The sequence below is a fragment of the Hyperolius riggenbachi genome, chromosome 8 (assembly GCF_040937935.1).
Source record: "Hyperolius riggenbachi isolate aHypRig1 chromosome 8, aHypRig1.pri, whole genome shotgun sequence".
NCBI lineage: Eukaryota > Metazoa > Chordata > Amphibia > Anura > Hyperoliidae > Hyperolius > Hyperolius riggenbachi.
Window position 1 is genome coordinate 274,800,379 of NC_090653.1, and position 25,393 is coordinate 274,825,771.

The 25,393-nt window shown below is 45.7% G+C and overlaps 1 protein-coding gene across 6 annotated transcripts in view; it reads left to right on the top strand.

Annotated features, from left to right (window-relative positions):
• Nucleotides 1–25,393, top strand: part of USP20 (ubiquitin specific peptidase 20) — an 86,768-nt gene extending 61,375 nt beyond the window's left edge. For 5 of the 6 annotated variants that reach the window (XM_068248938.1, XM_068248940.1, XM_068248942.1 and 2 more), the window contains 11 exons: nt 1,065–1,098; nt 1,198–1,243; nt 2,387–2,567; nt 4,566–4,692; nt 10,629–10,798; nt 11,451–11,532; nt 12,582–12,690; nt 12,829–12,931; nt 13,735–13,806; nt 15,048–15,218; nt 20,395–21,723. In XM_068248938.1, the coding sequence (XP_068105039.1) occupies nt 1,065–1,098; nt 1,198–1,243; nt 2,387–2,567; nt 4,566–4,692; nt 10,629–10,798; nt 11,451–11,532; nt 12,582–12,690; nt 12,829–12,931; nt 13,735–13,806; nt 15,048–15,208 (1,085 nt within the window). In that variant the 3' untranslated portion in view covers nt 15,209–15,218; nt 20,395–21,723. Of the gene's footprint in view, nt 1–1,064; nt 1,099–1,197; nt 1,244–2,386; nt 2,568–4,565; nt 4,693–10,628; nt 10,799–11,450; nt 11,533–12,581; nt 12,691–12,828; nt 12,932–13,734; nt 13,807–15,047; nt 15,219–20,394; nt 21,724–25,021 lie in introns of those variants that run through there. The other variant, XR_011023230.1, reaches the window with a different exon arrangement.

Genomic DNA, 25,393 nt, shown 5'->3' on the forward strand with positions numbered 1-25,393 from the left:
GCACAAGGGGGAGGAGCTGGCCCCCGATTGTTGCTATAGGTATGCCACTTAACTTTAGACCGTTAAAGGTTAATAAACAATTTGGCCCTCGACTTAGACTATGTTTTAGATTTTGGCCTCTTACGTGATTGAGTTTGCCAACCCTGATGCAGAGGGAAGGCTCTGGATACCATAGAGCTCCTCCCAGTCCTTGGTCCATATTGTCCTCCTGCACCGTCCCCCGTTGAAGTTTTTAGTTCTCTTAGGTCTGTGGCAGTCCTCATGCAGCCTTCCGGACTCCTAGCAGCCAGGATTACTTCCAAGAACGAGTGCATCCGTACTGCACATGCGTGAGGCCGAACTCGCACGAGTGATGTACAGACGTGCTTGTCTTCAAAACTACTCAGGGATGCAAGTAGTTTATTCAACTTAGTAGGTTGAATATTTTTTTTTTTTTAAATTTCAGAATACTATATGAATTATATAAACGGTGAACTACTGTATATACTCGCGTATAAGCCAAATTTTTCAGCATAAAAAAAGTGCTGAAAAGTTACCCCTTCGGCTTATATGTGAGTCAGTGGAGCAGAACGTATGGTGGAGCAGGTTTTGTTAATTGCAGAGGAGCATAAGGATTGGGCACTAGTGATCTCTTGCCAGCTGGCTCCCTGCTGTGTCCGTGCCCCACATCCCCTGCAACATGGTGTGCAGAGTGCGCTGCTCAAGACTACCGGTGTCCCCTGGCTTGTGATTGGGTATTCCTCCTGTCCTGTGTGGCAATCTCTGTGTCTTATACCTATGACGCCATCTAGTGGCTTCTTGAGACACAGCTGTATGATCCTGGGGCACATCTGGCTATGGGGAGGGGGGCTGACTTGTACTGGGGGAACGTTTGGCTACTGTGGAGGGGGCTATATTGGGGAGTCAATCACTTTTTCCTAGTTTCTTAGGGAAAAGTAGGTACCTCTGCTTAAACACGGGTCGGCTTATATGCGAGTATATACGGTATGTTATATTACCTTATTAAAGTGTTATCTTTTCATTCAAGGAATATCTTTTCTCTCCCTTCATGCATTTTCTTTTAGGCGATAACATGTATAGCTGTGAACGCTGTAAAAAGTAAGTGTCTATTAGTATCTATTTTATGCCTGCGTACATCACTGCAGCTCAAAAACATAGGCTTACTATTTAGATTTTTTTTTTCTTTCCTTCCCAAAGGCTACGAAATGGTATCAAATATTGTAAAGTATTACGGCTTCCAGAGGTAGGTTCTCTCCTTCCAGGCACTTTGTTCTATGCTGTGACCTGCATTACTATAAAACATCATTATATTGTACAGATGGCTTCTTAGTTATACCAGCAGTAACTTGAAGCGCATTAGACTGTGTAGCTGGTGTAATTTAGGGCAACAAAGCAGACTATAGGAGCAAGCTAAGAGCTTAAAGTTGCTGCTAGTGTAGCATGATTCCCAGCAACTCCAGCAGATCTCATTAACAACGCTTTTGCTGTAGATCTTTAATAAGTTAAAGAGGAACTCCAGTGAAAATAATATAATAAAAAAAGTGCTTTATTTTTACAATAATTATGTATAAATGATTTAGTCAGTGTTTGCCCATTGTAAAATCTTACCTCTCCCTGATTTACATTTATCGCATGGTGACATTTTTACTGCTGGCAGGTGATGTCAGTGGAGGGAGATGCTGCTTGCTTTTTTGACATTTGTAAACCGCTATTTCCCACAATAAAACCTTGGTCCTCACAGTCTCCTGTGGGAGAGGTTTCACCACAATACCAGCCATACAGCGCACCCAGACCACTGCAGTCCTCAAGTGGTTAATCCAGGCACTGTGTATGGCATGCCATGCTGGGGTGAGTCTGGTGACGGAGGTAGTTGTGAAGGTGATGAGGGTTTGGCACAACAGCTGTTTCTCATCTTCTGACGCTTGGCTGCCAGGCATAGCATGTGGCATGCACATGAGGTCATGTGCTATGTGTGACAGCTTGGGATACGAATGCGGGTGAAGGAGCAGCTGGATACTAGCGTGAGCGGGTGAGATTTTAAAGCATGAGCTCATTAATTTAACATTTGGGGGGACAGCGGTGGGTGCTGCATCACAAGGCCGATTCCTGATGGATTTTGTGCTGAATTGATCAGGAATCGGTCTGTGGTGTTGGGGCAGCCAACAGATCGGATTCGATCAGAGAGATATCTTTCTCTCGATCAATCTGCCCATACATTGCTAGATGGGCCATAGGCTCCTCGCTGGTCACGACTGGTTTTAGACAGCTGGCAAAATGTAAGGAGTTACATGATGGAGAAAAGTTTACCTGAAAACTGTTCCTTCTGACCGCACAGACTCCTCTCTGGAAATGACTCTCATTGTATTCCCTGGTTATCTTCCCTCAGATTCTCTGTATACACCTGAAACGCTTTCGCCACGAGGTGATGTATTCCTTCAAAATCAGCAGCCATGTCTCCTTCCCGCTAGAAGGGCTCAACCTGCGCCCCTTCCTGGCGAAAGAATGTGTCTCCCGCATCACCACGTACGATCTCCTGGCCGTCATCTGTCACCACGGCACAGCAGGAAGTAAGTATGTGGAGCTCTGTGGGCTTCAGTAAGACACCCTGTCAGTAGCACACAGACAGATTGAAGAACTGACGATATATGCTTGTTTTTAAAGTGTTCATGTTTTTAAAGGGAACCCGAGATGAAAATAAACAATTGTATTTATAATCCTCCTCCTAAAAATGTTTTTTTTTTTTTTATATTTTAGATATCACATGGTTTATTTTATATTTAAACATTTACAAAGTACATTGAATGTTTTGTCTCTGCTCAGTGGCAGCCTATTAAGTGTCCCTAATTAAGAATACATGAACTATTGTCCTTTTTCTATATCCCCCTCTGCTCTCAAAAGTTGTATTCTGCCAGGAAAACTTTTAGGACTGTAATTTGCTTATCAGTGAGGTTTGCTATATTCCCGACAAAGTACCGAGAAGATAGAAGCTGTCACTTCCGTGCCTAAAATTATTTCAGGCAGCAAAATAAAACAAGTAAACCAGCCTGGTTATTAATGTTTTCATTATGCCACATATCGCCTCAGGCACACTTTAAAGGGAACTTTACACAACATTTTGAAAACTTAACCTCTAACCCTCTAAGTCCCTGTTTACCCTTAATCAGTTGCTCTGTTATAACTGAAAGGACAACTGATTTTCAAAGTAAGGGCAGGTTTCTATTTGCGAAGTGATGCGAGTGTGGCTACACAGCCGCATCGCATCACTTCCGCCGCCGGCCGCATCACTTCCGCATCTCAAATGCGGAAGTGTATTGAGGAGATGGGACACGGCTGTAGGCGGATGCGGCCGTGCGAAAATCTGCAGCATGCTGCAGATTCTCGCACCGCAACGCTCCGCACACCATGCACGCAGTGGAAAATGTTCCACTGGCGTGCATGTGTTTCAGGACACCTGCGGTGCGATGCGGCTATGTAGCCGCATCGCACTGCTCCTAGTGGAAACGAGCCCTAAGTCCCATGTTTTCCTATGGCACCTTTCACACCTAACGCGTTTTAACTGAAATCTTTTTCACAATGCACTGCTATGGAGAAGGGGAAAAAAAAGCATACCAACTGATTAAGTGTAAACGGGGCCTAAGGGATGTTAGTTAATTGGGTACTTATCTGTTATCCGGGTGCATCCGGCAGGTGGCGCTGTTGTTGCTAATTTCATTCATACTTACTTCACGTAGTAGTGTGTGAATGGAACCGCCGCAGGTGGCGCTAATTACATTTCTACGTGACGTAACAATACAGTGTTAATGGCAACTAATAGATTGTGTTTGAAGTGGCAGGAACTGTCACTTAATGGAATTAAAATGAAGGCGGCGGCGGCGATGTAACAGATGACGCCGCCGCCTTCGTCTGTTGTTCTTCTCCCCCTTTGCCCTCTCGCTTCTATACAATGCTGGCAGCCTGCGGGGGCATGCGTGTCCCCCCAGAGCCGTTCGTCGCAAGCAAACAAGCAGGATTCCCTGCTGCGACGAACGACTCTGGGGGGACACGCATGTCCCCGCAGGCTGCCAGCATTGTATAGAAGCGAGAGGGCAAACGGGGAGAAGAACAAGAGACGAAGGCGGCGGCGTCATCTGTTACATTGCCGCCGCCTTCATTTTAATTCCATTAAGTGACAGTTCCAGCCACTTCAAACACAATCTATTAGTTGACATTAACACTGTATTGTTACGTCACGTAGAAATGTAATTAGCGCCACCTGCGGTGGTTCCATTCACACACTACTACGTGAAGTAAGTATGAATGAAATTAGCAACAATCGCGCCACCTGCCGGATGCGAGGAGATTTTTTTTCCCTTCACGTCCTGTGGTATGCATGGTTGTCACAGAGAGATTCACTCACTTCCTGTTCACAAGCACAGCCAGATCATTCAATTTGTAAATCATTATGAGATAAGCAGTTCATGTACTCTCGGCTCATGCCCTGTGGCTACTTGGTAACACATTTCTTAGCACATCTCTTGATCTAAAATAGAAGCCTTTGCTAATTTCCCTACCATTTTCTGTTCCAGGCGGACACTACATATCCTACTGTCAGAATGTGATCAATGGTCAGTGGTATGAGTTTGATGACCAGTACGTGACGGAGGTGCATGAGACGGTGGTCCAGAATGCAGAGGCCTATGTCCTGTTCTACCGGTGAGTGGAAGAGCAAGGATTCCTACTCTGTAGCAAATCAAACAGTTATTTGAGAAAGAATGATACGGACTCCCAACACTTACAGTTCACTTCTTTTATTGAAACGTGGTGCGAACAGCTACAGACAGACTGCCCCTGGTCTACAGGTGCCTCTCTGGGACACATGGAGCATAGCACACTCCCCTCCTACCTGTCCTATATACAGGTGTGTGTAGCTTCCCGCCCACATAGGAAGGGGAGGTACTATTGTAGTTTAAAAGAACTATACAAAAAACATTCATTTAAAAACTCACCTCGTTCCTGGCCAGAAACCCAGACTCCCTAAGGCATCACTACATGATCTCATAGTGGTCTCCCTTTTTAAGTTTGTCCTATCTTGAGCCCCCTCTATTATCTCTTTCAATATCTACCAGACCTGCGAGGGAGAGACATGCTGCATTACCCCTTTACACCTCTTGGACATGCTCAATCATGCAGGTGGCTCCCATACCTTTCTTGATAGGCCTTTTGTCTGCCGCCACTAAACTTCTAAACAGAAGTTTAGTGGCGGCAGAATTGTTGACACCAACAATTCTGCCGCCACTAAACTTCTGTCACTTACTTCCTCCTACGGCCTGTCTCAGTGGTCCACTGCTCCAACTCACTCTAACAGTCATACACTTGACCTCATATTCACTCGTCTCTGTTCTATCACTGATTTCACTAATACTCCTCTCCCGCTCTCTGATCATAACTTACTAAACTTCTCTCTCTCCCCCTCTCTTCCTACCACCCTGCCTCAAGCACGCTCATATACACGCAGGAACTACCGCAACATAGACATGCAATCTGTCTCTGATGCCTTGGCACCTCTCCTCACACAACCATTCACTGACCCTGACTCAGCAGCTGCACACTATCACAGCTCAATCACGCAAGTCATGGATGCAATCGCACCCCTCACCAATGTCCGCCCACACCATGTCAGTCGCCAAACCTGGCTGACCAAAGCTACTAAACAGCTAAAGGGGTGCTCTAGGGTAGATGAACGCCGTTGGATAAAAACTAATACTAATGAGGATTTCATTACTTACAAAAAAGAGTTGAACAAGTTTAAATCCGCTCTCTCTTCTGCAAAACAATCATACTTTTCCTCCCTCGTATCCTCCCACTTGCACAATCCAAAGTGCCTGTTTAGTACTTTCAACTCCCTTCTCCGTCCACCCCCTCCTCCTTCTTCATGCTCATCAGCTGGAGAATTTGCAACATACTTTACAGATAAAATTGCCAAAATCTGTAGTGTTTTTTCCATGCAGACCTCAAACGCCATCTCCACTCCTCTTGTTGACTGCACTCTTTCCAGTTTCTCTCCACTCTCCGAACATTCGCTCTCTTCTCTTATCTCCAAATCCCATCTACCCACCTGTTCTTTGGATCCTATCCCATCACATCTCATTCCACAACTATCCACATCCCTCATCCCTGCCCTAACATCGCTGTTTAACCTATCCCTCTCCACTGGAATTTTTCCATCCTCACTTAACCACTTGAGGACTGCAGGGCTAAACCTCCCTATTGACCAGGCCATTTTTAGCAAAATTGGCCACTGCAGCTTTAAGGCCAAGCTGCAGGGCCGCACAACTCAGCACAGAAGTGATTCCCCCCCCCCCCCTTTTCTCCCCACCAACAGAGATCTCTGTTGGTGGGGTCTGATCGCTCCCCCCATGTTTATTTATTTTTTTAATAAATATTATTTGTTGTTTTTTTTCTTTAAAAACCCCTGTTTCTTTAAATTTCTTCCCTCCCTCCCTCCCCACAGCCAGCCAATTATGGCGATCGGCTGTCATAGGCTTCTGCCTATGAGAGCCGATCGCTCTCTTGTCCCCCATGGGGACAGCCGTGTCACACGGCTGTCCCCAGTGCAGCGCTGCTGCTCATCGCAGCGCTGCACCTAGTAAATAGACGGCGTGATCGCCGTCTAACAGTCTCCCGAGCGGCAATAGCCGCTCGGAGACTGAAGGCGGGGCGGAGCTCCGCCCTCCGAGCATGAGATGCGCGCGCACCATGCACGCGATCTCATGCAAAACAGAGCCCCAGGACTTTACGCCAATTGGCGTTAGGCGGTCCTGGGGCTGCCGCCGCGGCCACGCCTACTGGCGTGACGCGGGCGGCAGGAGGTTAAGAAGGCTGTTGTAACACCTCTACTTAAAAAGCCACTTCTCCCATTTGCATCTAAATTACTTGAATTCATGCTGAACTAAGTCAGTATTTATCTGCAAATTCCTTGCTTGATCAGTTCCAGTCTGGCTTCCGGCCAAACCACTCCACAGAAACAGCCCTCACCAAAGTAGCTAATGATCTCCTCACAGCTAAATCCAAAGGCTATTATTCCATACTCATCCTTCTAGATCTGTCATCAGCATTCGACACTGTTGACCACACTCTACTCCTACAGATCCTTTCATCTATAGGAATAAAGGAATAATAAAGGAATAAAGGACCTCGCTCTCTCCTGGATATCTTCCTACCTCTCTGGAAGATCTTTCACTGTTTCTTATTCAGATCAGGCCTACTCTTCACATCCTCTGTCTGTAGGGGTACCCCAAGGCTCTGTCCTCGGTCCCCTCCTATTCTCCATCTACATGCACAGTCTTGGTAACTTAACCCCCTTGGCGGTACGCAGTTTCTGAGTGTGCGTCCGCCGGGAGTTTTTTTTTACTCCAAATTTTTTTTTAAACCGCTTTAGCTAGCATTTCGCTAGCTAAGTGTATGTATTATACGTACCTCGTCACGATCCCACGAAGAGCGCAGTTTCCCGATCGGCTTCCGACGTTGCTATGGCGACGATCGGAGATGACGTCATCAACGTCATGACGTCAGCCGCAACCCCGATCGCCGTCATTGCGATGCCTGGAGCCGATTGGGCGGCTGCGCCGGTGTGGGAACGCTGGGGGGTACGTATCCCGGAAGTAATTGCGGGGGACCGGAGCAACATTGTGCATACGCTTAGCTAGCGAACCGCTAGCTAAAGCGTATTGCACCAGTTTTTTTTTTTTTATAAGTCCTGGGGCCATGTGATCCTCCGCGGCGGCTACCCCGTGTGTAGCACGGGGTTACCGCTAAGGAGGTTAATCAACTCATTTGGTTTTCAAAACCACCTATATGCAGATGATACACAACTGTACCTCTCGGGCCCCAGACCTTAACTCCCTCCTCACACGGGTTCCCGACTGCCTGTCCGCTATCTCCTCTTTCATGTCCTCTCGCTTCTTAAAACTTAATATGAATAAAACTGAACTAATAGTCTTTCTACCATCCCTGTCCCCACCTCTTTGCCTGATATTACAATATATGTTAACAACACGTCTACAACATCAGTTCCCAAAGCTCGGTGCTTAGGGGTAACATTTGATTCTTCTCTCTCATTTACTCCTCACATTAACTCCCTAACCAGCTCCTGCCATCTCCAACTCAAAAACATAGCACATATGCGACCTTTTCTCTCCCATGACACAACCAAAATGTTAGTACATGGTCTTATTATATCTCGATTGGACTATTGCAATATATTGCTTGGTGGACTTCCAACTAACCGACTAACACCGCTCAATTCTGTACTGAACTCTGCTGCTCGACTTATTCATCTCTCCTCTCGCTCTTCCTCTGCTGCTCCTCTCTGTCAAGCTCTTCACTGGCTACCAATTAACGAGAGGATTCAGTTCAAACTCTTAACCCTAACCTACAAAGCTCTCCGCAATCTCTCTCCCCTGTACATCTACTCACTAGTCTCCAGATACCAACCCAACCGCAATCTCAGATCTGCACACGAGCTTCTTTTATCCTCTTCTACAATTACCTCCTCACATTCACGTGTACAAGACTTCTCACGTGCCTCACCCCACCTCTGGAATGCCCTTCCACACCACATCCGCTACTCTCCCACCTAGAAATCTTTAAACGCTCCCTCAAAACCCACCTTTTCTGACAAGCATATTCTCTAGCTTAGGCCATGCACCCACTAAATAACCTAATTACGCACTGCCTGTACATATACTGTATACTTCCCCACCTCTTGTTTCCACCCCATTCCTTTAGATTCATATTTGATGTATATCATTGTCTGTATCATTATGTATCCCTTGTTTGTCTTCCTACATTGTACAGCGCCACGGAATATGTTGGCGCTTTATAAATAAATAAATAATAATAATAATAGAACGGCCACAAGAGCACCACATGCGGTACACTAGGAAATTTGTATGGCAGTTGACAAACTGCCTTATTTTCCAGGTGGTCCCCCCTACCTGTACACCGCTACCTTTTTTTCATGGAGCGACAGCACTGCAGTGTCTACAACTAAAATTGCCCTCCTATCCTTTTTCCTGCTCAACCAATCTCCTGAACGCTTCTCTTTTTTTTTGTTAAGAAATATCGCTATTCACTAGAACTTTTCTAATGGTCTTACACCTTCTAATGCTGAGTACACACCATGCGTTTTCCCGCTCGATCCGCGGGTCGATCGGGATCAATTCGACTATTTCCGACATGTTTGATTCGGGCTTCAATCGTTCCTGCCGTTGATTTGCATGTCAAAAGCAAAAGCGACGGCAGGAACGATCGAAGCCCGAATCGAGCACGTCTTGAAATAGTTGAAATCGATCCCGATCAACCCGCAGATCGTGCGGGAAAACGCATGGTGTGTACTCAGCATAAAACTTACTCTGGGAGGAGGATAGTTACATCTTTGTGATAGCCACCTAAAGCCTGAAGGTGCCACTGTCCCCGTATTACCTGACGGATTCTCTCAGCAAGGGGAGGGGTAAGAATCCAAACACGAAATTAAATCTACCTTCTCTGGATCGCTTTTTATCTTTCCTTACTAATTACTGCTCCCTCTGAACCTGACGGGCCCTATCTAGGGTCAGTACTACCGATGTGGGCTCTGAAGGGGCCCATTTACACTTAATCTGTTAGTGTGCGTTAGTATGCGTTTTTTTTTCCATAGCAGTGCATTGTGAAAAAGATTTCAGTTAAAACGCGTTTAGTGTGAAAGGTGCCATAGGAAAACATGGGACTTACTTTGAAAATTAGTTTTCTTTCAGTTATAACTGAGAGCAACTGATTACGTGTAAACGGGGCCTTAACCTCTCTTTTTCCAAGCGTTCCCGCAACTCCTCTGCCTGTTTCTCAAACTACATTATTTCTTTTTAATCTGAGGCCCTGTTCACATTACAAACGCGGACGGCCATGCGTTAGGAACACAACACATACAAACGCACGCCATCCGCGTTTGTATGCGTTGCATGGCTGATCGCATTCACTGAAGTGAATGGGTCAGCCGCGCGTTTCTGTAAAAAATGCTTGCAGCATGCGTTCCCGGACTGCACTGGTCCGGAACGCATGCAGTGTGAACATCAGACAGTGCACTCTATGCACTGTCTGATGTCGTGCGTGTCGGCCTCCTGCACGCGTTTCCAAAACGCGGCTGGAAACGCGTGCAGTGTGAAGGAATTGCAGAATATGGGATGGCCTCCTTGACATGTCTAGGATGGTAGTTAGTGGAATGCAGATAACTGTTAGTAGCTGTTATTTTGTTTGAATCTGACATTTGTGAGTATCAGGGTGTGTCTGGTGGAACAGACAGAAGGGAGAACAAGAAAAAAATTGATACTAGCTATAGCCTAGCTCCGTGGAAAATAATATTCTTTGCTCCCTTGATATTCGCTAGATTTACTCCCCCCCCCCCCCCCCCATTTCATCATTGGTCAAGCCAGGCTACATGCACCTCCACCCCCCTCACCTTATGACCTAACGGAGGGATGACAAGGCTAGTACAGCTACTAACCTCTCCCTCCTCCCATTCTGATCATCAGCAAAGGGCAATGGCTACAGCTGTGGACATGGGTTTGATATTGGTTGTTTTACAAACTTTCTTACACCTGACTTCTGTCCTATAGGAAGAGCAGTGAGGAGGCGGAGCGAGAGAGGCAGAAAGTTGTCTCATTGGCTGCAATGAAGGAATCTGGTCTCCTGCAGTTTTACATCTCCCGTGAATGGCTGAACAAGTTCAACACATTTGCAGAACCTGGACCAATAAGCAACCAGAGTTTTCTGTGCACACACGGAGGTACGTTTGTCATTCATGTTGTGTATGGGAACTGATTTACTGGCTGAACGTTTTGTGATTTGCACAGCTAATTAATAAGAAACGAGCCTGGAGAGGGGCTTCAATGTATTCTTCTACATACCTGGACGGTGCTCATGAATGCAAGGTTACCACAGATCCGCAATGCAGGGCAACCAGTCTGTCATTTCCAATATGTAACCTTCATTGTATAGCTGAGCATCTATTTTCGATACGCTCACTGCAGCCTATCTGCAGCATTCAAAGGAACCCCTTGGCTATTGAATAGCCGAGAGCCAATTTCCGCTACACCCGCCCCCTTTTTCCGCTGGAGATCACTCACAACGGAACTCTGGCGGCTACATTATACACTGGGTGCCGCTATACCTTCAATTAACATTGTGGTCTATGTAGCACCCACATTACCAGCTGGCTGGCGGCGCCCAAATTTCCTAATTCTGAGCAAAGACTAGTGGAAGGAGAAGCAGAGCCACAGTCTTAAAGTGAACCTGAGGCAAGAGTGATATGGAGGCTGCCATATTTATTTCCTTTTAAACAATACTAGTTGCCTGGCAGCCCTGCTGGTCTATTTGGCTGCAGTAGTGGCATTAGTGGGTGGACCTCTGATCTGATGGTCAGTGACTTTCTGTTTCAGGAATCCCTCCTAACAAGTACCATTACATCGATGACCTGGTGGTGATCTTGCCGCAGAATGTTTGGGAATATTTGTATAACAGGTATGTGGTTTAACTTTATCTGTTGTGAGTATGGATGAGTTGCCACTTTCTTCTTACTCAACTACTTCTGTACCAGCAGTCTCTTTCCGCGTAAAGAGAACCGGAGATGAAGCACCCTCATGTATTTTACCATATAGATCAGTGGGAACATTAGAGAAAACACCTACCCTGCTCTGTTTCATTCTGCACTGCTCAGTCTGCTTCTAATCAGCCCCGATAAAATCCCCGACTGAGCATTCAGTCTGGCTTTGCTATAATGACTCAGCCATAATGATTCCTGAGCAGAGCCAGCAGGGGGCATACTTGGACTTGAAAAGACATGAGAGAACACAGACTCAGCTATAAATGTTCCTGAGCAGAGCCAGACTGAATGCTCAGTCGGGGATTTTATCAGGGCTGATAACAAGCAGGCTGTGAATAAAACAGAGAGCAGGGTAGGTGTTTTTTCTAATGTTCCCACTGATATATATATATATATATATATATATATATATATATATATATATATATATATATATATATATATATATATATATATATATATATATATGGTAAAATACATGAGGGTGCTTCATCTCTGGTTCCCTTTAAGGACCAGAGACTGCTGGCACCACAAAATGGCGCTTACCAACGATTCGCCACAATGATCCGCCGCTCTCGCCAGTCACGCCACTCTCTATGACGGCAGAGCTCTGTGAGCCGGTCAGGAGCTGCTTTCATTGGCTCCTGACGCTGTTCATCAATGTAAGCCAATGAGATTGGCTTACTCTGATGACGGGGTCAGGAGCCATTGAGATCATGGTGACTGCAGCGCAAGTGGGTTGCGGCGGGGGCATAGCGGTGCAATTGGCGGGACCGCACTGTGACAATTGTTGAAGTCTACCTCCTGCCAGGGCCATGCCGCCACAAGCAGGACGCAGATTTCAACCACGCTGGCCCGAAAGGAGGAACTGTAGTGAAAAAAACATAAAATTGCTTATTATTTTTACAATATACATTTATAAATCATTTTTTTTTTAAATCGCACCATTTTGCTCTGTCGCTCACAGATTTGGTGGCGGCCCAGCTGTGAACCATCTCTATGTATGTTCAATATGTCAGGTGGAAATTGAGGCTTTGGCAAAGCGCAGGAAAGCTGAGATTGACACCTTTATTAAGGTAAGAAATACAATATCTCCCTATAAGCTACGATTGTCCCTCACTTGACAAAATGACCTGAGCTATTATCCTTGGCTAAGCTAGACCTGAGGTAAAGTAAAGTTATTCTCTCCTCATGTCACACTGCCTTTGTTGCAGCTGAATAAAGCTTTCCAGGCAGAAGAGTCCCCCAGTGTCATCTACTGTATCAGCATGCAGTGGTTCCGAGAGTGGGAGGCCTTCGTCAAAGGCAAAGACAACGGTGAGGTCACATCCTCTCTTTTATCCATCATTTGATTTATAAGCCAGAGAAATCGAAATGTGCTTTTGAAAATATACTGAAATTGGTCTCATAGATGAAGTTCTTGCACTTTATTGTGGCACCGAAGTCAGAGTTAAAATGACATTCCAGTGAGCTGCAGTAAAGTAGACTTGGAAGATGCTGTCACCAGACCACTTCCAGTTGCCCAACATCTATTTAATACATCCTCAGTAAGACAGATTAACAACAAAGTATGGACGGCCTGAAAGCCGTTTTGTGGGTCTCACCCGCTTCGTCAGAGGACACAGACTTTACCTGTAGCCTCTGACACAGCGGGTGAAACCTACGGAACGGCTCCCAGGCTGCCCACGCTTTGCTATTTGTCTTTCTTGCTAAGGATGCATTACAGAGGTGATTTGCAACTGGAAGTGGTCTGGTGTCTGGATCTTTCAAGTCTACTTTGCTGCATCATTTACACGTGATTCCCTCAGCCCCTGACCAACCAATCATTTACTGCTAACCGATTTGCTCTCCTCATCTTGTTTGGGACATTCCAGTGAGTGTGGGCTTGGCGGTAGGGAAGCCATTTTGTTCACTGAACAAGTAGTTGCAGAGAAGAGAAAAGCTTAGTGATCGTAAACAAAACTGAAACTGTCTACCATACGCCACCTTCAAAAGCACATGGTAACACGGCCTAGTGGGCAGTCTGCTGACACTATAGCAATAACAAATTACCCTCACTGTTCAGCTGAGGTTTCATATATTGGCTATTATTTTATTACTCCTCCTCTTTCTTTTCCTAGATCCACCAGGTCCAATCGACAACAGTAAGGTGGCACTAACTAAGAGCGGAGGACTTGTACAGCCCAAGCAGGGTGAGTGTAATCTGGTGCATGCATGTAAATTATATTTTTTTAAATCATTACAATTGTATTGATATTTATAATTAATGCAATCCATAAACAACATAAAAAAAACAGAAGAGTGGTTGATATATCACAATGTGGATGGTCTACAGTGCTGTTTTCTGAAGCACTTATCTCAACCAGTCTCTCACTGTTTCTTGTTTGATTAAGAATTTCCTGCAGGAATGTTCAAAGGGTCATTAGCTCTGCTCTTTTTCATAGTTTATAATACAGAGTGTAGTTTGTAGTCTCCTCTAACTGCAAATATTAAAGAATGATGCAATGTTATATAGAAAAAGCTATACTACTGAAAATAAAAATATGAGACTCCTTTCTTTGCTACTAATGTTCTATTCATTATCCGTACTACACATACAATTCATTATATTATACGTTTGTTTTTTAACTTCAGTGTCACTTTAACAGCAAAATAATTCTTTACTACTGTTTTTTTTATTAAACACATTTTTATACACACCGTATGCAGTAGCACTTCAGCGGCAAGAGGATGTAGACCTAAATACAAACTTCACAAATGGTCTAATCTGCCCTTACCATATTTAAACTTTGAGAGGCTGCCATCTTTAACAATGCCCAGTGTTCTCCCCAGGCTCTTTTAGGCGGGCGCTCCACCCGGCTAGTTTTGGTGAGCATCCGGCTATCATCAGCTCACCCCTCCTCCTATGCTGTAAGCAGAGTTGTGCAGAGAAGCGCCGGCCCTGCATTCTGTCATCTTGCCCCACCCGGCTACTTTATCACGCCACCCGGGTGGAAAACATTTCTGTGGAGAACAATGATGCCAGTTGCCTGACTTCTGCGCTGAAGCTCCTGCCTCTAATACTACAAGTCACAGGCCCAGAATGAGCATGCAGAACAGCTGCTGTGACGCTGGTCTGACTCCACTGGCTGCATGCTTGTTGCAGGTGTGTGACTCAAAAAACATTAAAGCCCAAAGCTCAGCATGACAGCCAGGCAACTGGCATTGTTTATAAGGAAATGAAGATGGCAGCCTCCATATCCCTCTCACTTCAAGGTGTCCTTTTAAATCTTAAATTAAAGCTGTCTTGAGGGAAGTTACTCTCATTGGAAAAAACTGCAAAATTCTCTAGTATGACAAGGCCACAGTCCAAGCTCCTGCCCCACCCTGCTAACAGAAGGCAGTAGAATGACAGGATGATGTCTGAGCCTTACTTTTCATTGGCCATGTTTAGGAGCGGACTACGGCCAGATATCTGAGGAGACTTGGCAATACCTGTACAGCATTTATGGAGGTGGGCCAGAGATCGCCATTCGACAGACCATCGTGCAGCCTCAGGAGCCAGAGAGTCTACATGGAGAGCAGAAGATAGAAGCAGAAACGCGGGCTGGCTAGCCTGACCAAGGTAGGGTCTACATCTCCAACTGGAAGACTCATGTAACAACTTTCAGAAACTGACAGCCCTTAGGCCAGGGGTCCCCAAACGCTTTGGGTCAAGGGCCGGGTCAACATACTTTAGACTGCTGGGGGGCCGCAGTATACATGGAATGATGTAGAAGTCTTTGTGGGCCAGACAGTGAAGCATACCCAGGTGACAACCTGCAGTCCAATTGGACAACAGCGTCACCTGATGTGGAATTTCATTGGAAACCAGCGAATTACTGCTTTCTGGCTTCATTCTATATGCGGACCACCAATATTTAAAGATGTAGCTGACTGCATGTATAATACATTTTGTGTGTGTGTGTGTGTGGGGGGGGGGGGGGGGGGCGGTAAAAAAAAGCCTCAGGGGGCCACATTCGGCCCGCAGGCCTTAGTTTGAGGACCACTGCCTTAGGCCCTGACCTGGAGAAGTGTTTGTAAGCCATGAATCAAGTTTTCAGGTGTTTTTAAGAATTTTGCTTTTTATTGGTCTCCGATCTTGTTTTTAGCTTTTTAAAGAGAAACTCCAACCAAGAATTCAACTTTATCCCAATCAGTAGCTGATACCCCCTTTTACATGAGAAATCTATTGCTTTTCACAAACAGACCATCAGGGGGCGCTGTATGACTGATATTTTGGTGAAACCCCTCCTACAAGAAGCTCTAAGGACCATGGTACTTTTGGCAGTTTGTTACAATGTAACAAGGTTCACAGACAGGAAATGGCTGCTTACAGCTGTCTCTAACAGCCAAAACAGCTAGCAGCAGCTACATAACCTGCCCACAGTAACAATGTCACCATGTAATAAATGTCAGAATGCAAATCGGGGAGACTAAAGATTTTACAATGAGCAAACACTGACTAAATCATTTATACATAATTATTGTAAAAATGAAGCACTTTTTTTATTACATTATTTTCACTGGCGTTCCTCTTTAAAGTACAGTAAACCTGAGAGGAACTGATGGGAACGATTTTTTCTTACCCGAAGCTTCCTCCACCTAACGCAGGTGATTTCAGCGCTTGCTGGCTTCCGTGCAGCGCCGGATGTAGGTGCCACTATAGCTATAATGCTGTGTACATGTTGCTTCATTGTAGTTTGGGTGACTGCAATAGAGATGACGCTGCATTAGAGATTACCTTGGACAGGAAGAGCCGTCCCTCTGCTCTCCCATCACTACAATCGCTAGCAACGGAACAACATGTACGCTCCTCCAGCCCCGTGTAGTTCGTCATCTCCCTTGCTGTCCTGCCGGTCCGATCTGCTGTGAAGTCCATGATCCAGCTGGATTGCAGGCTACTGCACATGCACTGTTCCATGCTATTAACCTCCTCCATCGCGCTCCCTTGGTTGGGCTAAATTGAAGGCATAGTTATAGTCCTAACCTATTGCCAACCGCTCATGTGAACGCAGCGGCAGCCCCAGGACCACGGCGTGAAGTCCTGGGGCAGGGTTTTGCAGTAGCGTGCGCATCTCAGTCTCCCAGCGGCGATCGCCGATAGGAGACTGTTAGACGGCAAAACTGCCGTCTAATAACACTGTACAGCGCTGCGATCTAAGGCAGCCCTGTACTGGGGACAGCCGTGCGACACTGCTGTCCTCCTGGGGGAGAGAGGAGCGATCGGCTCTCATAGGCTAATGCCTATGACACCCTGATCGCTGTCATAAGCTGGCGGCAGGAGGGAGGGTTAGAAAAATAAATAATAAAATAGGTTTGTTTATTTAAAAAAAAATTGAATAAATATTTCCAAAAAAGCAAACATCCTGGGAGCGATCAGAGCCCACAAACAGAAAGCTCTGTTGGTGGGTAGAAAAGGGGGGATCACTTGTGTGCTAAAGTTGCAGTGACCTAATTATTAAAAAATGGGCTGGTCACTAGGGGGGGGGGGGGGGGGTTAACACCGCGGTCCTTAAGTGGTTAAAGAACTGGGCATGTGTGGGAGCGCGACCGAGGGGTGCATGTGGCTGGGACGGGGCATGTGCAGTAGTCTGTAACTCAGCCGAGTTGCGGATTGTACAAAGCTAACAGCGGCACAACTGGGGAGGACGGCGAGGGGGCTGAAGGACACAGAGGGCTGGAGGAAACCCCAGGTATGTAACAATCTTTTGCATCAGTTCATTTCAGGCACACTTTAAGTATCTGATCTCATTAAATGCCTCCAGCTGCATCAGCTTGTATTGTGATGGTCCTCCCATAGATGTTCTTCCTATCTGAAGCATGACTGTAGACTTACAGCCTGCCATAAAGTCCAAGCGGGGCCAGGCAAATTCTCTATATGTCCGTACTGTGGTTGCCTTAATGGTAATCCAGGTATGTGAGTGAGTTTAGCTGATTCTTTAGTAGTGCTGGTGTTCGAATTTGGGATCCTGCATTCGGAAACCCGAATTATGCCGAACACCACACGGGGCAACCATGTCCCGCTTCACATCAATCTTCCAAGCCGAAAATAGGAAGCATTGGTGTCATGTGACCTTAGACTTACTGCACTATACTGGCTCTTGGTCTTCTAATTATTACTGCAGGTAGACTATTTCCTGAGCTGTAGAGTTCTTCTGTGAACTCGTTTGGACTTTAGTAATATACCGCTTTGTGGACTACCAACTAACTGACTGGCACCGCTCCAATCTGTACTGAACTCAGCTGCTCACCTCGCTCATCTTTCTTCTCGCTCTTCCTCTGCTGCTTCTCTCTGTCAAGCTCTCCATTGGCTGCAGAGGTGTAACTACTCCATGTGACTGCAGGGGGGCCCAGAGCTGTAAGGGGGGCCCAATTAGTATTACACTCCCTCCAATAAAAGGGACCATCCTTCAGGTGTTTTTATGGCTACACTTTTTTCGCACATCACACTCATGATGACCACACTTGTTTTATGATCCTTGCAAGATGGGCCTCGTCTGGGCTGTGAGGGTCACCGGGGGTAGGAAAGGGAAGGGGTGTGAACATTGCAGGAACCCATCAAAGTTTTGCTGGGGGGGGGGGGGGGGCGGGGCTGTGATTTGTAGTTACGCCACTGATTGGCTGCCCATTAACCAGAGGATCCAGTTCAATCTCTTACAGAGAAACTCCAACCAAGAATTTAACTTTATCCCAATCAGTAGCTGATAATCCCTTTTACATGAGAAATCTATTCCTTTTCACAAACAGACCATCAGGGGGCGCTGTATGGCTGATATTGTGGTGAAACCCCTCCCACAAGAAGCTCTGAGGGCCGAGGTACTGTTGGCAGTTTCCTGTCTGTGAACCTTGTTGCATTGTGGGAAATAGCTGTTTACAGCTGTTTCCAACTGCCAAAACAGCATGCAGCAGCTACATCACCTGCCAACAGTAACAATGTCACCATGTAGTAAATGTCAGAATGTAAATCGGGGAGAGTAAAGATTTTACAATGAGCAAACACTGACTAAATCATTTATACATAATTATTGTAAAAATGAAGCACTATTTTTATTACATTATTTTCAGTGGAGTTCCTCTTTAACTCCAGCTTACAGAGCTTTCTACAATCTCTCTCCCCTGTACATCTTCTCACTAGTTTCCGGATACCAACCCAACCACAATCTCAGATCAGCCCACAACCTTCTTTTGTCCTTCTCTAGATTAATCTCCTCGTATTCCTTTGGGCAGCACAGTGGCGTAGTGGTTAGCGCTCTCGCTCTTGCAGTGCTGGGCCCCCGGTTCGAATCCCAGCCAGGTCAACATCTGCAAGGAGTTTGTATGTTCTCCCCGTGTCTGTGTGTGTTTCCTCCGGGCACTGCGGTTTCCTCCCACATCCCAAAAAGCATACAGATAAGTTAATTGGCTTCCCCCTAAAATTGGCCGTAGACTACAATACATACATAGACCTATGAGTATGGTAGGGATTAGATTGTGAGCCTCTCTGAGGGACCGTTACTGACAAGACAATATACTCTGTACATCGATGCGTAATATGTTGGCGCTGTATAAATACATAAATAAAATAATTCACGTATACAAGACTTCTCACATGCTTCACCCCTCCTCTGCACTGCCCTGCCACAACACATCAGTCACTCTCTAACCTTTGAAGTCTTTAAAGGGAACCCGAGGTGAGAATAATATGGAGGCTGCCATATCCATTTTCTTTTAACCCCCTTGGTGGTATGATTCTTTCCAGGTTTTAGGGTCTAAAATAGACCCTAAAGCCTGTAAAAAAAATCATGCTGCCAGGGAGATCTGCAGCAGTTCTGCAATCATTCACCTCCCTGCCTCCAGCGCTGTAGTTATGCCTCCATCCTCCGGGTGGCGCTGCAACTCTAAAGACAGCCGGCAATCTCACCAGCAGGAAGCAGAGCCCCGGAGGAGAGGAAGAAGAATGGTGGCAGATGTTGGGATCCCCCGGGAGGTATGTAAACCGTGCGCCATACTCTGCACAGACCTCCTGGCGGCTACCCCGAGCAGAGGTCAGGATTACCGCTTAGCTGCGGTTTTCCGCCCCGACCCTAGCTCGGGATTACCGCCAAGGAGATTAAGCAATACCAGTTGCCTGGCTGCCCTGCTGGTCCTCTGCCTCGAATACTTTCGATCATAGACCCAGCAGGTTGGGGGTTTCTGACAATATTGTCAGAACGGACAAGATTAGCTGCATGCTTGTTTCTGGAGTAATTCAGTTCACTACTGCAGCCAAACAGATCAGCAGGACTGCCAGGCAACTAGTATTGTTTAAAAGGAAATAAATATGGCAGCCTCCATATCACTCTCACCTTGGGTTCACTTTAAACGCTTCCTCAAAACTGACTTTTTCCGGCAAGCATACAATCTAACTTACCGTAGGTCATTCCCCCTTCGACCTCTAATCAAGTTGTACTTCTCACTAGATAACCTAAAAACAAACTGCTTGTATGAATACTGTATATTACACACACACACACTCACTCATGCTCACTCACTCTTTCTCTCTCTCTCTTTCTTTTTCTCTCTCTTCCTTTTTCTCTCTTTTTTTTTTTTCTGTTTCTCTCTCTCTCTCTTTCTCTCTAATTCTGTATTTTACACCAGTGTCCGTATTTGGTGTATACCATTGCATGTTTTATTTTTTTTTACCCCATGTAAGTTTTTCTTACTTTGTACAGCACCATGGAATATGTTGGTGCTTTATAAATCCATAATAGTAATAATAATAATCTTCTTTCTCTTTCCAGAGTCACATGGACTTTGCGCCCTCTCGTGGTAGCATTGATGATTACGCCAGGATGCTGCACTTCAACAAGCACCTTCAGATGAGCTGTATGCACAGACACTCTTTTCTCTTTAGTATTGTTTGGAGCTAATGTTACAGATCATAAGAGAACTTTTGGGTCTTAGTTTACCAAACTGTGGGTCAATGTAGGCTGTAACTCACTGATGTAATAAGCTATTAATGCTGATCTTTCCTGCAGGGGAGGCAGAGCTGCGTGATTAGCATGCCGCCCGTGTGGCAGAGAAGGAGAAGCTGCTAGCGTGGTGACCTCTGTTCACAGCCAGGATTAGAGCAATAGCCTCACCCTGCAGCCAGCTAGTCTTACTGCTACCGTTGCCTTCTGAATATTAAGTCGTGTCTGCTCACTCCTCAGTCTGTCGAGGAATAGACAAACAATAGAGACTCTGAAAATCATGTACAGCCAGCAGGAGCAAATCGCAGCCTGAGAATAAACATTAAAGAGGACCTGTGTTTATCTTGTAGACAGAGTGCTGAATAGGGCTAGGGTGGCTATTCATATAACTGGACGATTAGACTGCATACTGCTCATAGATTCCTGCTTATTCTGTTGGATCCTTTCGAATTTTCTAAAACTAAAGTTAATTTCAGCTTTTAATTAGCACTGGTAGAGGGACTACTGGGCCCTTCAGCAGTGCCGTGCTCACCAAGCAGGGGAGTGTGCTCACACCGAGAACCGAAGCTCCTCCTCCTATGGGCTGGACACTCCTCCCCCCCTGCATCATTGCATCATCTAGTCAGCAATCGCTTTTTATAATGACCACTGGTTGCTGAACATGATGTGGTATCTGTGGCTGTGTCTTCTGTTTTGCATTCGGGTGTGAAGGTTTTAGAGAGCACTTTAAGGGATCCAAGCAGCTTGGTTGCCTTGGTTTCTAATAGCTGTAGGAGCTTCCATTTTCCCCTCCCCTGTACTCTGGCCTTATCCAGTGGGAAGGTGTGAAGGTAATCAAGTGTGACTTCTCTAAACTGTTTGAAGAACAGTATGCTTTTTTTCTGGCATATAAGACACACTTTTTCTCACCACCAAATGGGGAGAAAAAGTCACTGCATCTTATACACCCAATACAGGGAGTCCCCAATTTAGTAATTCCTGCCGATATGAACCACCACAATGTCGGGTATTCCCTGTATTGGTCCTGTGTCTCCTCCGCTCCCCCTGAATAAATGAAAGCAGTGGCAGAACGGCTCACCTAATTAATCGGCTCCAGCAGCAATCAGAGACCTCTCCCACATTGCTCCCATAGTTCTGGCTGCTGCTGATCGCGTCATCAGCAGAAGCTGGCACTAGGGGAGCAGTGAAAGATGGGAGAGGTCTCTGATCACCGCAGGCTCCGATGGATTAGGTGAGATGTGCTGCTGCTTGCATTTATTCAGGGCGAGTGGATGACGCATGGGGGATGCACCAGGTTTAGGCCTTGTTCACAGCGCATTGCCCTGTGCGTTCTGCAAGGTATTGATTTTTCCCATGTAATTAAATGTGCCTTGTTCACATCTATGCGCGCTGCGTTACAAAAACGTAGTGTTGCATGCATTTCTGTGCGTTGAGCTCTAAAACACACATCAATGCAAGTGAATGGGTGCGCTTTAGCACATAGAAGCGCATGCGTTTTTTTACCCCTATTTGGGAAAAAAAATACATTTACATATGAAAACAAAGCTTCATTGACAACTGCTACAATAAGCAAAACTTGCTTAAAAAAGCACACTGAAACACGCATTAAAGCGCGCAGAAGCGGATTTTATCATGTGCTTTTACACGTTTTTCAGTGCAACCAGGCCGTAGTATTTTTTTTTCCCCCTGGTTTTGGCACTCTAAACCTACAGTAGGTGCCTCTTATAATGTGGAGTGTCCTATATGCTGAAAAATATGGTTATTTTCATGTTCAATATCCTGCAGATTCTATTCACTTAGGGCTGGTGCACACCAGAGCGGTTCTGAAGCGGTTTTTAAAACACTTGCAGGTGGAAAACCGCTTGGATAATGAAAGTGAATGGGCTGGTGCACACCAGAGATTCGTTTTTTCCACAAACGCAAACTCGGGGGCTGCAGCATCTTTTAGATTTCTGAGGCGTTTCTGCCTCAATGTAAAAGTATAGGAAAGTGGAAAACTGCTCTAAAAAACATTAGATCAGAGCGTTTTTCCAGGCGTTTTTGTTACAGAAGCTGTTCAGTAGCAGCTTTTACTGTAACAACATTTGTAATCTGCTACACAAAAACGCTCCAAAAAAACGCTAGGCATGTTTCGAAAACCTCTCTAAACATTCCTAGAATTGCTCAGAAAATCTGCTTCAAAAACCTCTAGCATTTTGCAGATCTGCTAGAGGTTTTTAGTGTGCACTGGCCCTTTAACTACCTAAGAGACATATTGCAACATGTTAGCAGGGATGCCACATTCAGGCTGTCTCCTGTCCTCTCCTAACCTAGGTTTAAAAATGACTGAATGGTTTGGGAAAATGCCTGCAAATAGTGATTATTGAGCAAACTTCCCAGAATAGGAAGAATAGCAGATTCGATTAATCTGCTAGGAATCAAATTCAGAGTATGGACCCTCCCCCAACCACCCTTAAAATCAAAAACACTATAGGAGTTGCATGGTCAAAACACCCCCTCTCTACTAACTCTGCTGCAAAAAGGACTGTGAGTAAATGCTGAAGTCATCTCTCCTAGCAGGAGGTGCTGCAAGAGGAAAGGGTGAGCTCAGACCATGCCTAATTCTAAAAAGTCCTGCAGGAGGGAGGGTGAATGGCAGCTTAGGTCATGCCTCATTCTAGTAAGTTATGCGGGAGGGTGAGTGGCAGCTCAGGTCATGCCCAATTCTAGACAGTCCCGCAGAAGGAGGGGTTAAAGGCAGTTCAGGTCATGCATAATTCCAGATAGTCCCGTAGCAGGGAGAGTGAGTGGCAGCTCATGTCATGCCCACTTCCTGAAGATGCTGCCGGAGGGATGTGTGACAGTTCAGGCCATGCCCCCTCCTACAATACACTGCAGGAGAAAAGATGAATGGAAGCTCAGGTCTGCCCTCTCCCAGAATTAGACCAAAACAGAAAAAAAAATGATTTTCTTGCGTTCTACCTAACGCTCCATCTACAAAATACAGAAACATCTGACGCCTAACCAAGGGCCGCTTCACAGTGGAACAGAGGCAAAACAGAAACGGTAAGTGCTTCCGCTAAGCGGATGCGGTTTGCCTGTTTTGCATCTGCTTTCAACAAATTACCCCGTGTGCTCCTGTGTCAATCACATCTGCCCATATACATCACCGCTCACCTGTCCTGCCGCCTCCGGTCCCTCTATATTCAGCCCGGAGGCCAGCAGGAGCATTGTGCTCTCCAAAGGCCCACCATGAATCAATAATAATTCTCCCTGTTGCTGAGGATTTCCATGCTTACGCCAGCCACTAGGCTGTGTAGGAGGGAATGAGTGGTGGTAGTCTGTGGGGAAATTGAAATTGCCGCGGCCGCGATTTCGATCGCGAAAATAGAGAAAACTAAAAGGCGTAGGGCGACGATTTAGGTGTCAGAAAAAGGAGAAAGAGAGCTTTAAAATGAAATCCATCTTTCCATAGTTACATTGAATTACACAGGGTGACTTTTTCAGCAGATTGGAGCTGCTTACTTTGAGAAAAAGTCGCCCTGTGTAATACAATATAACTATACAAAGATGGATATCATTTTAAAGCTCTCTTTCTCCTTTTTCTGACACCTAAATCGTCGCCCTATGCCTTTTAGTTTTCTCTATTTTCGCGATCGAAATCGCGGCCACAGCAATTTCAATCGCAAAAATAGTGAAAACTAAAAGGCGTAGGGCGGCGGTTTATATATCATTGGAAAGAGGAGAAAGAGAGCTTTAAAATGATGTGCATCTTTCCATAGTTTCTGCACTGCTCGGAGTCCCTTTAAAAAATGTCCCAAACGGGTATTTGAACTAGCCCTAAAAGGTCAAACCACACATTTGTGTGGGTGCAAAGGGAATACTCTTTAAATTGCACCCAAGCCAGACATATCAGCATCTCATTATGCACAAAACTGAATGCAAATCATATGCAGCTTGGGGCGGAGCCCATAAAAATGGGCTAATGTACTATTTTGATTTGCTGAGTTCCAGGCCACATACAATTAGCAGTGAATTTGCATGCAAGCAGGAATCATTAGCAGTATACTAGACCAGGCATGGGCAAAGTCGGCCCTCCAGCTGTTACGGAACTACAAGTCCCGCAATGCATTTGCCTTTATGAGTCATGACTGTGGCTGTCAGACTCCTGCAATGCATTGTGGGACTTGTAGTTCCTTAGCTGGAGGGCCAAGTTTGCCCATGCCTGCACTAACACCAACTCCAGGCCCTTTGTACTATAGGTAAAGCGGCCGTTGTGGGGGAGTGTGGCTTTGTTAGCTGTACAGACAGGCAAGGTCTGCTGGGGCACTTATTTATCTCCGATAGTTGTGTTTTACCGAATTCAAGAAAGTCTGATATTTATTTCATTGTATATAAATGTATATATTTGGTAAACTTTAAACTTTTATCTAATAAGCACTTCCAAAGTTTACTCTTTGCACCACTGTGTCTCTAGTGAATGGACAGGTCCTCTTTAATGAGCCAGTGACAATGATCCATGGAGCAGCAGGATGTGAGGAACGGATTGGAGAAAGCACTTTGTAAGAGGCAACGGCAGATGCTGTTTTCCTATAGGGCGTCTGCTAGGAGAGGGTGGAGTTGTGCAGAAGAGCTCCGCCTCTCAGCCATAGCTGCCCCGGTCCTAACCTGCCTCGATATGTAGATCCACTAGATGTTGCCGCCTTAGCTTGTAGCACATGTGCTGTACTCTGCCTCCTGCTCCCCTCACTGGGGCCTGCATGCTGCTGCATTCCGGGAATACCTGTTGTACAGATGCAGTATTACACAGCCTGAGGGCAGAGGAGAATGAATAAATTAACAAATCATA